We start from the raw sequence: 14,345 nt of genomic DNA, 5'->3' as shown, positions 1-14,345 counted from the left end.
GGACTGCCCCTCTTCGCGGTGGCGGCAGTACCGATACACATGGCCAGGTTGTCCGCAGTAGAAACAAAGTGGTCGGCTGTCATAACTGCGCCAATATCAATAATGATAATCATTAAAGTGAGCATACTCGGCAGTAATCAGCAGAAATTAGTCCATAAACCACATGGATAAGTTCTTAGCAAGGATATTCTAGTGCGCAAAATAGTTTATAAAAGTAATCTTTTATATTTGTTTTTGTATCGCAAGATGTACCCATACCAGTACGCTTGGAGTCATCTCTTGTTTTTCTTTATTTCGCCGAAAAACCCAGCCCACTGGTATCTATGCAAGGCTACTCGATATGAGCGCCGATGTTATGCCTGCTGCGCCTCAAAAGACGAGACTATCCTACAGTATTCCACAATTATCTAGCAATTAAGTTTACAAGTCTCAGAACTTGTGTGAAGATGCTTAAGCTTACGTTTGTGAATAAAATAGTCTTTCACGAATGCATGGCAAAAAGTCACATGGCTGCCAATATACTGTGCCACTCAAACATTGTCCTGCCGTGCGCTGCTAGTTGTCGCTCACATTCGTATCTAGGAACAAGAAGAAGTCCTAAAGGTAAAGCTCTTGAGGAGGAGCTGTAACTTTAATGGTTGTGCGGTCAATTAGTGCAAGGAATGGGCTAGGAAGTTTAGTGGATAGGGTAGGACAAGGCGAGAAGAACAACGTATTGAAATGGGTTATGAAAGAGTGGGGCAGCTCGTCCCTGAATTAAGTGTGGTAGCCATTGTACCCAGAGTATCTACGCCAGACATTTCCTGGTGACATTGTACGGCTGACCTCTTGAGCGGGTATGTGTTAGTGTTCGGAAGCAACAGGCTGCGCACTACGTACTCGAGGCAGCAGTATTTATGCGCAATAACGTATACAGCTTATTCTAAAGAAAAGAGACCGTCGGCGGCGTGGGGTGTCGAAATTACGCACGATATTTCGCATTAAAAGTATGACTCAACCGTTCTCTGTGTAGCTCTCAGGGCGCACTGTCATACGATTTCACTAACGATTTAGCATCGACCTACTCGTCCAGTTGGAGGCTAATTTGTGATAGGAATTTGAACCGACAACTTATGTGTCTCCAAATGTTTATGTCCAAAGAGATTTAAGACATATACTGAAGTTTCCTTTCTTTCAAAACAAAGCCATTTAAAAAGATCGCGGAATGAAGAGACAGTGTTTAATTAGCTATCACCTCTACTCTTAAAGCGAAGTTTAATCGTCCCCTTAATTTTTTCACTTATATCAGAGAGACACCGCACTACCTGGCGATAGGGACGGAGACTGGGTGCAATTAGGATGAACTGTAGAAACGGTCTTTACTGTCCTCTTACAATTCGAAGAGGCTAGTTCATTGGAGAATGTGACAAGCCGACGAATGTACTGCTCATGATGAAGCCTCACTGCCCTGAATGGTTTACCACTGAGTCCAGAGTACGATTTGCTTATTCGGTTTTCAGGAAACTTTTTCTAGCGTTCGTTTCTATTTAGGTGCATTTCAAAAGAAAAACTAATCAAGAAACTTTCGATATTAGCTTGGGGCAAAATATGCGCAATTCATGCTTTCATTTGCGTTAGACGGATTCTTTTAATAGTCCTGATACTCTGCACAGGGTGTTTACGAAGCATTGTTTTTTTCATCGGCCTCCCGTCTACGTAGTTTCAAATTTGACGTATTTTATTTTCAAGGTTGTATTTATAATATGAACATAGGCATGATGATGAGAACTTGAAAATCGTCAAATAAGCCAATTCTTTCGCTATCTAGTGCACCTTGTTATTTTATACCGAAGCATATGTGTCACAGACAGTATTCGTGTATAATGCAGTTCTAATAAAGTTTGCCCTTTTGGCTTGCATTCAGTCATCGACTGCGGTGAGCCGAGGCCTCTGGAAGACGGCGACGTGTACCTGGTGAACGGCACCTCGACCTTTCTTAGCGTCGCCCGCTATTCGTGTGGCGACAACTACACACTGAGCGGAGTGGAGACCAGGACCTGCCTAGAGACGGGCCTATGGAGTGACTTCGAGCCCACGTGTGACAGTAAGATGCATCGTCTCGATGGCAACTGAGCCTGCTTCATTTAACTTTTCTAACTGTTCTCAAGTATTTTATAACGCGCATCAGTCTTCTGACCAGTGATGGAGGGCCCGCTATTGGATGGATAAATGTTTTGGCACTCTCTTTGGGTCAGAGTGGGGTGGAGCCCCTTTGTGTAAGACTCAAGTACTGAATTATTTAATACCCACGTCACCATGTTATAATATACTGCACGCGAAATCTTTATCGCATTTCTTTCTGACCCAGGTTAAACATTGCGTCGAGCAAAGTTACGGGATCACTTCTCCAGAATTGCACGCTATTACTTCTGCAGTTTATTTGTAAAACTTATTTCCTACTCTTATTTCGGAGATTTTAAATTCAATTGGGCATCTTCTTAAATCAGGTATATTACTCTTTGCTTTTTGCTCTAACTTGTGTAAGTAATTTCATTTTGTGTAATGGGTCACGCAATTGTTCCGTTCCTTATTTACACCGCAGATTTCGTCTATAAATCCAGGTAGCAGGCAGTTGGCACCTGGCCGTGTTTGCGAAGCATTGTAGGTAACATTTGTGAAAAAGTGGCGAAACATGAACCTTGCAGCTAGACAGCGAAAGCCATTTTACTTGAAGCGCACGTTATCATAATCAGACGACATTGTTCCCGCCATGTTAGTATTGGCGAGTTTACTTAGCAATTTTGCTTCATCTTTAAGGTAATAATGAGGCAGCTTATAACGGCTGTCTCCGGTAGATGCCTCTGTGCGCTTCTTTAATGGAAGTTCTTCCGCAAAGATGTCATCGATTCTATGTTTTCTCCATGAGATTCTGGCGAGAAATTAATGACGCGTTCGTGGATGTTCGCTTATGCAGTGATATCGTGCGGGGAGCCGGACATTCCGCTGGGTGGATATGTGGTCGAGGAGGACTTCCAGGTACACGATACGGTCCACTACAAATGCCACCCGGGACACATCATGGACGGACCGGACTCCAGGACCTGCCTCCGTAACGGACAGTGGTCCAGCGTGGCACCAACTTGCACATGTGAGTTAACTTGCTTTACAATCATTGTTGGGGATCATGGCTGTGACACTTGCCGGGTGCGCATCCTTCGCTATCTGAAGACAGTAAAGTTTATCAGCGGCCAAATGCGGTTAAGCCACGTTTGAGGAGTGGTAGCTGTGTTTTGTTTGGTTTTGCCAATACTACGTGTTCAGCTAACGTCATCGCGCATCTATCGCGTGATCACTGACGTTATGGAATAATCAATAATATTTAAGGGTCAGAGATCAGCGTGAAAGGTCATTAACCATGATCATGTAGTCAGTTAGTTATGTGGTCATATGTGGCTTGCCATATCACAATACATTGGGCTAAACTTATCGCTAGACAACCTACTTTCCGTCCTTTAGCATCAAGGTCAACCGGACGTAACAAAGAGGTCCCCGGGTTTCTCCTTCAAGGGGGAGAGCCATCACTCTAAACCTCCGTCTGTAATAAAAGATGTCGCGAGCCGGCTGTGTGACGTTAAATTTGGTGTTGGTGAACTGAGGCGCGTTAAGCCTATAAGGCTGGGGTGTGTATATTTTGATCCTCATTCATGAAAAGAAGTGCATTGGCTGTTTGACCCCACAGAATGCTTAAATTTCGAGAAATGTACATAAACGGAAATGACAGCGAAAACTGAGCAGTGTTCGGGGAAAAGAATCGCAGACGTACTTGGGGCGTAATGTTTGAAACTCCAGAAACAAAAACGGGAATAAAGATATACAACGTATCTGAATCTCGCTGTTACGAACTGGTGAAGTTGGGAATGGTTACTATATTCAGTATACGGCTAGAGAAAGACGGTAAGGTGGTGCCGTAAGGTTGACAAAAATGAAAAAGAAATGAAAAGCCGGTAGGCAAAAAATAATTTCAAAAACGATGCAAACTACTTCCCCACTTTGATTCGTATGGCAGCCTGAGTGGTTAGTAGTATAGTAGTAGTTTACTGGCTGAAGCTCGGTGGTGTAACTTTCCATGATAGCAATACAGGTCATCGGAAGTTCTCGGAAACAAGCAGGAAGGAAGCTTTAGAGTCAGGATTTATTTATGTCCGCTTGCACCCCTGTAGCTACTGCTAGAATATTGCTAGGGCTCCACAGCCAGCTTTCCCTGACAGGCGTGGCTTTGTTTGGCGAATTTATAGCCCCAGGGGCACCTTGGAAGCCCGGTGGTGGCCCGCCGACCCCAGGTACGGAGAATGCAGTCCGTATATATTGGCGCACGTGCCAAAGACTCACGTTGTTCCTCCTTCGGTTTACTTTTTGAACTTAGATTGCTTTTTACTCCAGCGGGCTGGTTCAGGAGAACGTTGCAATGAAAAATGTGTCTGGAACACTACCTTAGAAAGATGGCTTACTTGATGACTAGTGTTTAAGAAAAGTTGGCTCGTTGTCAGCTTCCCAGTACCGTCTTTTGTCAGGCCTTTTTATATTGGTGTATAAGCCAGAGCCTCTTGTACCGAAGACCAGAATAACGGATGTGTGTACCACTAATTTATACGGCGTTGCGATGTTCTATTTTGTCGATGTTGTTAATTTCTGCTTTTTGCCTATCATTGTAAGCTATTCTTTCTAAAAGTTGTCGGGACTATGCTGTATTTGAGCAAATTTTGCAGACATAATAGTTTCGCGAATATTTAAGGCATATTACTGGAGAGCATCAAGTTAAAGTTTTAGCCTTATGTTGAAGAGACGTAAGGACAAAATATTTCTTTGCCAAAACACCAGTCTGAATCTATTATTGTCCATACAGAAATTTATCAGCAATTAACTTGTGTACACCATTAATTGATGAGAGCCATAACAGAAGAAAATACATCATTCCTTAATTTAGAACGACTGGCCCAGTTTGCACTTGCAGTGCATCTGACACTTCGTAAGAATTGAGCAGGGACACGTGATGACTGTGATATCTGAAAACATCGACTTTTGTCCTGAAGTCGGGACACATTTTTTTAACGGTCAGGTCGCCAGTGGTAGTATATGGCATTTAGAGTTCCAAAAGTGCAGGCGAGGTAGGCGGGCTTTATTTTCTTCTAGCCACCCGGAGCTCTGTGCCATCGTTTTCGTTTTCCATGTAAGAAAATACAGCCGCTGTGACCGGGATTTCATTTGACAGCATCGTCCTCGGCAGCTGAATATTATGCCCACTCAACGAATTATACGCCCACAGAACATTAATGGAACCTCATTGCCCAGAGGGCACTGAGTCATTGCGACAGGCGAAGGGTATTCTAAATTAGTAAGGAGATGGAATTCATTATTTGTAGAGTTTACTTAATGTATATCTAATTGGAAAAGAATGGCCAAAACATAAAAGTGTTGTGTACATATCACAGAACAGGTCCAATTATCTTTCATCAATATATATTGCCGCTTAGGCACATAAGACGTATTCATACGAATCGAAGTTTCTAGTCTCTATAGCCCAGTATATTGACCGGATCATGAAAGCTAGTTTGCATTAAGGTGTTAATAATCAATTCACATTACTGATTTTCTGCATATGAAATATGGATTCATTGAATGAACGCTTTTTACCATCATTCTTTTTATTCCACCGCACACCTGCAGTCGTCGAATGTGGCCGTGTTCCCCCCATCCTGAAGGGCGAGGTGTCGTACGAGAACGGCTCCACCTACCTGGGCTCCCAAATCGCGCACTCGTGCAGCGCGGGCTACCGCCTGACCGGAGTGCGCGTGCGCACTTGTGGGCTCGACGGCCGTTGGAACGGTACGCCGCCAAAGTGCGAAGGTATGACCCAGCCTTAAACATTTTCTATCACTGATCATCACTGTAATCATTGCCATCGTCATTATAGCCAACGTCGACACGCCAGTAAAAGCATCACAACAACAACTGCCATCATTATAATCATCATCAACAACTCTCATGACAGGTCACCGCTGATTTCCGATAGGTGGCTCGAAGTCACAAACGTGTTTTGACTCCTGGCCTAAATGTCATTTATTGTAAACGCATTTTGATGACAGGTTCTGCCAACAGGAGGCGCCACTCATGAGACAAGAAATGCGTTTGCCTTAAAATACGTGAGAGAATGCCAGCGGACTCGTCGGGAAAAACATATCAGGAAAAAGGAACCTATCCATCGCAATACGAGAACACTAGCAGACGGCAAGAGGTCGCTACACTCAACACGTACGAAGCCTGCTGTATCGTAGCGCTAGTGTCACCAATACTGTAGCAGACGTTCCAGAAAGTCGACGGCTACACAGAGTTGTGTTGCAGTCAGCCCTGAATGAGTACTCCATGGCCGCGTGCCTACGCTGCTCTCGTTTACTTGGGCGCCTAAGAAAGTTTTGTTACTGGTTTTCCAAACGATGGTATCAAGTACACTTTCGTATTGTACCATTTAAAGTAGTATGACTGAATTAGATTTTATTCATCTTGCGCTTGATGCAGTGAGCCTAAAACAGCGCTCTTTCTTCCTTCCTTCCTTCCTTCCTTCCTTCCTTCCTTCCTTCCTTCCTTCCTTCCTTCCTTCCTTCCTTCCTTCCTTCCTTCCTTCCTTCCTTCCTTCCTTCCTTCCTTCCTTCCTTCCTTCCTTCCTTCCTTCCTTCCTTCCTTCCTTCCTTCCTTCCTTCCTTCCTTCCTTCCTTCCTTCCTTCCTTCCTTCCTTCCTTCCTTCCTTCCTTCCTTCCTTCCTTCCTTCCTTCCTTCCTTCCTTCCTTCCTTCCTTCCTTCCTTCCTTCCTTCCTTCCTTCCTTCCTTCCTTCCTTCCTTCCTTCCTTCCTTCCTTCCTTCCTTCCTTCCTTCCTTCCTTCCTTCCTTCCTTCCTTCCTTCCTTCCTTCCTTCCTTCCTTCCTTCCTTCCTTCCTTCCTTCCTTCCTTCCTTCCTTCCTTCCTTCCTTCCTTCCTTCCTTCCTTCCTTCCTTCCTTCCTTCCTTCCTTCCTTCCTTCCTTCCTTCCTTCCTTCCTTCCTTCCTTCCTTCCTTCCTTCCTTCCTTCCTTCCTTCCTTCCTTCCTTCCTTCCTTCCTTCCTTCCTTCCTTCCTTCCTTCCTTCCTTCCTTCCTTCCTTCCTTCCTTCCTTCCTTCCTTCCTTCCTTCCTTCCTTCCTTCCTTCCTTCCTTCCTTCCTTCCTTCCTTCCTTCCTTCCTTCCTTCCTTCCTTCCTTCCTTCCTTCCTTCCTTCCTTCCTTCCTTCCTTCCTTCCTTCCTTCCTTCCTTCCTTCCTTCCTTCCTTCCTCCCTCCCTCCCTCCCTCCCTCTTTCTCATCAGCCATATTCTCGAGCTGTCGACCTAACAAATACTCAGAAAAGTTTTGCGTGCTTTCGTAGGTTATGCTGTAAAAATGCGACTGTGCAATGAAGACAAGTTAACGAAACGTCCGATAAGCATGTGACGTTATCAAGAACAATCATCTTCAGCCAACGACGATGAAACATTGCTAGCGGCTTGCAACTCGTAACCACAGCTGCGGTCTTTCGAAAAACGGGCTTTCTGATATGCGCCAACACTCATTTTTTCTTTCTTACCCGAGAATTCGCCTTTTAATTGGCGGTACGCTTGTCTTGTCCTCTCGCATTTCTTTTCATGTGCATTCCACTCCATGTTCGATATTTTTATTCCTTTGTTGATTTTTCTTTTACTTTACACGTAAAATATATTCTTCAATAATACAGCTTCATTGCTAATCTGCCAGTGCTCCTTTGCATTTTCAAGATAAGAACCAGATAAGGATATGGCCCATTATATTGTGTACACCCTTACCATCGAATAAAAAATACTGCCTTTTTCTTCTTGGTTTCTATGTGCAGTTAAATGCTTTTCAAATGATGCATAGATTACTAGTGCTCAGGCTGCCCTGTATAGCAGAGGATATTAAACGAAGACAAGATTAAACGTTGCAAACCTAGCATCGAAAGTGACAATGATTTTGCAATGAAACACAAGGCATAGACGCGGCTTGCGGGTAGAGGCGTCCAACTTCACGACGCCTTGAAAACTATAGCCTGCTTCTCAATCATTGTCAGAGGCACACACGTGGCAGAACAAGCAATCTCAGCCAAGTACATGTGGATGATCCCTTTAGAATAAAAAATTCTGAGGAGATAATATCTGACATCAAGGAATATGATAAGAAAAGACTTTCTGGATTTTCACTCGATATTGAAGACATGTACTATTCTATCCCACTAGAAGGCTTGTTGAAAGAACTACGAGAAACGATTGAGAAGCAGGCTATAGTTTTCCAGAATTCATAAACAAGGGAATTGCGCTAAACAAGACACGGACGAGAAGAGGACATGACATGGACGGGCGCAAACTAGCGACTGATTTTATTCAGAAAGAAAAATATATATACCTTGTAGCTTATCCAATCATTGCCTAAGCTTACATGCCAGGAAGCTTTTCTCTTCCGTATACAATTTGATAGTACAATCGCTTACGCATTCATCACCTGACTTATCAATGAAAAAAGCCTCTGCGAATTCACGTGCTATCTGGTTACGACTGCGTCTTAAGATTTTGGTTCTAGCCAGCAAAGGCTGGCAGGTTTTATCTGGCGTAGCCAAAGTGCATGCGCCGCAATGCAAGGGCAAATTTGACCCTTTTCTCTTATTCATAGAAAGCTGATGTTCCCTTAGTCGTTCATTTGTACAACGGCCCGTCTGGCCGATGTAAACTTTTCCACATGTCAGGGGGATTTCATATACAGCCCCGACAGAACACCTGACAAACTGGGTGGCGTGTCGCTTCGTGCAGTCTCGCACGCATACCTCGCCGGAGACAATCTGGGGGCGCGAAGAGGCCAACTTGCGCGGGGCAAAAAATACCACCGGCTCACCGTAGCAATTGGCTACATTCTTCAGGTTGTGGGACACCCTATGGATATAGGGGACAACCGCCGGTCTGGTCTTCGACTGACGGCCACCTTCTTGAGGTGTTCCAGCTTTCAAATTTTCCAGAAGCTTTTCTGCCAAAGCAGCCACGACTGAAACAGGAAAACCAGCTTTCTGTAAGCTGCCAACCTGATTGTTGAGGCCGTCATTTACCAGGTGAACACATGATTTCTCCAAGGCTTCTTTCAGGCACAGCATAACAATGGCGCGTTTTACCGTCTTAGAATGAGCAGACTCAAACGGCAACAGGTCCTTCCGAGCTCGTGGTCAGTACATCCAACACGTATGATCTGGTGTTAAAGTGATGTTAATATCTAAAAGCTGTAATCTATCGTGTTCAGGTAATTTGTGGGTGAACATTAGACCCCTCCCGGTTTGTTTAAAGACAGAAAACGCCTCTTGCACGCGGTGACCGTGTGTGTCAAACCGGGTTGCTTTTTAGAATCACTTAATAATCGTCCACGTATCTAAAAAATTTAACAACTATCTTGTTGTCCAAATAGCACATCAGATCACGATCAATGCTGGACAAGAAAATATTAGCCAGTACAGGTGCCACACAAGCCCCGATGCGAATGCCCTGACGTTGAACATGAAAATGGTTGTCAAAAGTTACAAAAGTGGACTCAAGATATTTTCTGCTCTGCGCAAGTTGGCCTTTTTGTGCCCCCGGATTGTCTCTGGCGAGGAATGCGTGCGAGACTGCACGAAGCGTAACGCCACCCAGTTTGTTAGGTGTTCTGTCGGGGCTGTATATGAAATCCCCCTGACATGTGGAAAAGTTTACATCGGCCAGACGGGCCGTTGTACAAATGAACGACTAAGGGAACATCAGCTTTCTATGACTAACAGAAAAGGGTGAAATTTGCCCTTACATTGAGGTGCATGCCCTTTGTCTACGCCAGATAAAGCATGCCAGCCTTTGCTGGCTAGAACCAAAATCTTAAGGCGCAGTCGTAACCAGATAGCACGTGAACTCGCAGAGGCTTTTTTCATTGATAAGTCAGGTGATGAATGCGTAAGCGATTCTACTATCAAATTGTATAAGAAAGAGAAACCTTTCCTGGCATGTGAGCTTAGGCAATGATTGAATAAGTTTCAACGTATATATATTTGTGTTTTTTCTGAATAGAATCAGTCGCGAGTTTTCGGCCGTCCACGTCCTCTTCTCGTCCGTGTCTTTTTTAGCGCAATTCCCTTGTTTAAGAATGTACGACTGACTAGCCCGATAACGTGCTCTCTTAAATTCCAGAACTCAGCCGGGGTGTTTGTGGATGCATTCTCGAAGTTTATTGCAGCCTATCTCAAATCACCTTGTTGCATCCCATGATGGATTAATGTATGTGCATAGGAGTGGTGTATTTATAGGTTCGAGAGTTGCACCTGCTCTGAGCGATGTGTACTTAGCCGCATGTGACAGGATTCTGACGGCTATGAAAGATAAAGGCATTGTAAAGATTGTTCGTTACGATGACGACTTTTTGGTATTGTGTGATTTAGAGAAAGGAAAGGCGACTGACCAACTCAAAGACATAGCCCTGGGTGTGTTTGAAGAAAGTTGCCCTGATCGAAGATTCACCTGGGAACTTCCAAAAAAAAGGTGTTTTGCGCTTCCTGGATTTGAGTTGCGAATTCTTACCAGAACACTTATGTTGGACTTACCAGCCAAGAGCGAACAAGCAGTTTCTTCCGTATACATTCCAGCATTAAAAGACAGTAAAAAGAGGTGTTGAGAAGGCTGCATTGACGTCGGCTCTCAACGAATCATGCCACCACCGTGTCAAAAAAAGTTTTCTAAGCCAGACTAACAGGCTTCTGGAGGCAGGTTATCCTGAGTATTTGCTGTGTAGCATAATAGAAAGCATTGTCCTGCCCATCAAGCGGAGGATTCGAAAAGAAGACCTTATGCAAGGAAATAAGTGGTCAGGGGTACCATATATGCATGGCTTCACCCATAATTTAATGAAGATTGGTCAATGACACGGCATCCGGGTTATTCCAACGGCACCGAACAGAGATAAAGGCATGTGTGTGCGGGTTGACAACCAGGACTTCAACTCTGGATGCAAAACTTCGCAGCGGACTAGGTACTCTAAGTGTATTCAGGGGGTTGTTTATCAGATTCCCTTGCATTGTGGAAAGAAATATATTGGACACACAGGAAGATATCTCAATGACAGGATTAGAGAGCACGCCATGAGAAGTCTGGCACTAATCTCGCGGTGCACTGCAAAGACTGCGTTGGTTGTAGAGACCAAAAATGTCCAGCTGGCCTTCACAATGTTAAGGTTATGAAAAGGATGTAAGATAAGTTAGCGAGAGAAATGTGTAAGCATATGCAATCTGTGACTCGGGATACCAATGTGTCAGTATGCCTTCAGTGGATTTTTTGAAGAAGGAATTAGAATTTCTGCGCAAACCGGTAGGATGTTAAAGACATGGAAGAAGTTGGCTGCAGACGTGAAGTGAAGGGAGAAGAATGTGCGGGTTCTTGTCAATATAGTTGTCAGTGCAGCGTTGTCCTTGTGTTTGTCTGTGCTTATGCTTTGTGTTGTTACCTGCTCTGCTGCCTTCTTCCAAGAGATGGTTATGCTGTGTTCGTAAACAAGGTAAAACTCATCCCTACCTCTAGCTAACTACTTAGCATGCTTGGCAATGTTAGCCGGCCCATCACACTCAGCCCGTCGTGAGAACCTCCCGACGATGTAGACGTTTCCGGCCGACTCTATTCACCGATAGCGAGAAACTGCGAGGCGGCAGTCAGTATGCACGCTCTTAAGTACGCATTGCTCTGTGTGCCCTAAGATCATCAGATACAATCACGCGCCTAAGTCAAAGCCATGGTTTTGTGACTTGATGCCTCTCTGTGACCGTCAAGCAAACGCTTATATTAAGGTAAGCGACGAAGCACGTGGTTCAGCGTAGATGCAGCTTCCCGCACCCGAGCTGCGGAGGCGAATCATGTACGTCATGTGGTTTACACGCCTCCACTTGAAGGTGAAATTTACCACGCCGATGACCTTGTCTTGCTGAGGCTATTAAAGCTTTGCGTTTAAAAATCCTATGTACGCTAGAAATTGATCCACCATCCCCCCATGTCCCAACTGAGTGCGAACCAGTACGCTGCGCCATCTTCCGGCGAAAGTGACCATAATTGTCTTTCTATAGAGCAAGGACACCAGAAAGCGTTAAGGAAACTAAACACACAATAACATTTAAAACTAAAAATAATAAAAAATTAAAAGAAAATGTAAGAATAAAGAATAAAAAAAATAAAAGAGTGTTGGCATATATATGCTTTCGTGTTATTGCGCCTAAGCAGGCGTAAGTGCTTCCCTGGAATTTTTTACCTCAGAACACGCAGCCTGTATCATGAAAAAAGACAAGAACAATGAAAAAACGACCTTTGAGGAAGAAATGAAATACTAAAACATGACAACTACTGGTATTCTATTTCATGCAGTGCTAAAAGCAGACTTCCGGGACAAGGCGGCTTACTTCCGCTGGCTGCACTTTCGGCGCTCGGCGTGCCATCCATTCTCCCAGAGGAAATAAGTAATGTTTGCATGAAGCCCACGAAAGCTGAGTTGGGTCCCCTGTTGGCGGGAAATGTAGAAAATTTGAAGAGAGGAGAGGACTTGTTGCGCTTTATTCTTGTCAAAATCTTTTTCTTTCGAATAATCGATACGACCGGCACTTTGTAGACTTTATTTAAACGATGCTATTTTAGTCTTGGCCGTTTCCGAATACGTTTCTCATGACAGTATTCTTGTATCGGTTTCTGGCTTGAAATGACTAAAACGTGCGATGGTAAAATATGAGTTTTGCACCTGCGGACTCTACAAACAATTAAAAATTGCCGTTTGGTGTATACCCTTCTTCACTGCACTAAATAATTTCGACCGCCTGGGAACCTTTAACGTGCGCTGACATTGCACAGCAGATGGACGCCTCTCCCTTTTGTCCCCATGGAAATGCAGTTGCCGGCAGTCGGGATCGAACACGGGTACTTCGGCACAGTAGTGGGACATCTTAACCACTGCGCCGCCGCTGCGGAGCCCAGACAATCGATATTATTACTGAGCCCTTAACTACGGTACTTCTGTCTTTCATCTCTTATTCCCACCTTCCTGTCTTCCTTTAGAGCTCGGTTCAGGTGTCCGCGAAGATGCTGCGCCTTTCCTTTCTTATAAATCAATGAAGGCCCTCTGAGAATTTCTATACCGCATCTGCCCCTGAACCGTAATAATAAAAGTAATAATATTAGTTGGTTCACATGAAGGGAAAGGAGCAGTACCTGTCACACTTGTTTCTGTGGACACCTGAACCTCGCCGTAAGAGAAGGGAGGAAGTGGGGAGTTATAGTGGGAACTTTTTGTTGTACGTAGCGGGACTGGGCCGAAATACCTTTTCTTCCGCACATCCCACCAGATTTTTCCTGCCGAATGTATGCTCATTTAGAGGAGATAGTGGGTCAATAATGTTTGCGCACGTGCAGAGACATACCGAACGGGCCAAGACGCATTGCATCGACTCGGGTTAGCGCGATCTAACAAGATGCGAGGCCGTCCAATGGCGCAAGCTACAAACTGGCAGCTTCCCACACCCCCTCTTATACAGCAGTATCTTTCCGGAACAGATAGCACCCATGTGTAAACATTGCTCAATTCTGAGCCACTCTCATACACATGGCGTGGACTTGTACACATTACAACACAGACAACTCAAACACCCCAGAGACGTGGGAGTATCTCCTGCGTACTTCCGAGCCAGCAGACCAACGCTGGCTTATCCAGCGCGTGGTGGAGGCAGCGACATCCCAAGGGATCCTCGCCGACCTCCTCTAAGCCAGCGCAACCGGCCCTTTGACTGGTCCCCTGTTTTGGGCGCAGTAAAAGAGTTCACCACCACTACCTACACCACGGTGCATACAACGGGCAACCGAGCCTGGCACGCCACATGCTGTTGACGTGTCTCTGGCTTCCTTCCACATTTTGTGTGAACTATCCAAAGAGAATCACTCTTTGTGGCTGCAAAATGGATACGTCCTTTCATTAACAAGCTATGTCAACAAGCTCTGTGTATCGCTTCTTATTTTGTCCTGTGTTAAGTGTTGCTGTTTTCTCAACTATGAATCCGACCGCACTAACCGAGGTCACTATTCATGTATATATAGAACAACAAGCCTTAGAGTACATTTTGACTGCATGTATATATCTGATTTTTTTAGACTACTACAAAGCCCGGTTGCACAATGAGGGCTTATACATGCTCGAATTGTATTATAGAACATGTCATACAGTGTTCTCGCAGGTCTTAATCAGATTAAGGGGAGATAAGCATGACAATTTT

The 14,345-nt window shown here is 44.6% G+C and overlaps 1 protein-coding gene across 1 annotated transcript in view; it reads left to right on the top strand.

Annotated features, from left to right (window-relative positions):
* Positions 1-14,345, top strand: part of LOC146178096 (P-selectin-like) — a 342,299-nt gene that overhangs the window by 292,606 nt on the left and 35,348 nt on the right. Inside the window, exons 13-15 of the mRNA XM_084577931.1 lie at positions 1,904-2,083; positions 2,954-3,127; positions 5,704-5,883. Of these exons, the coding sequence (XP_084434057.1) occupies positions 1,904-2,083; positions 2,954-3,127; positions 5,704-5,883 (534 nt within the window). The remainder of the gene's footprint in view (positions 1-1,903; positions 2,084-2,953; positions 3,128-5,703; positions 5,884-14,345) is intronic.

Source organism: Amblyomma maculatum, chromosome 9, assembly GCF_055883805.1.
Source record: "Amblyomma maculatum isolate TAMU_Amacu chromosome 9, ASM5588380v1, whole genome shotgun sequence".
NCBI classification, from domain to species: Eukaryota; Metazoa; Arthropoda; class Arachnida; order Ixodida; family Ixodidae; genus Amblyomma; species Amblyomma maculatum.
This window is presented reverse-complemented; position numbering and strand designations above follow the sequence as displayed.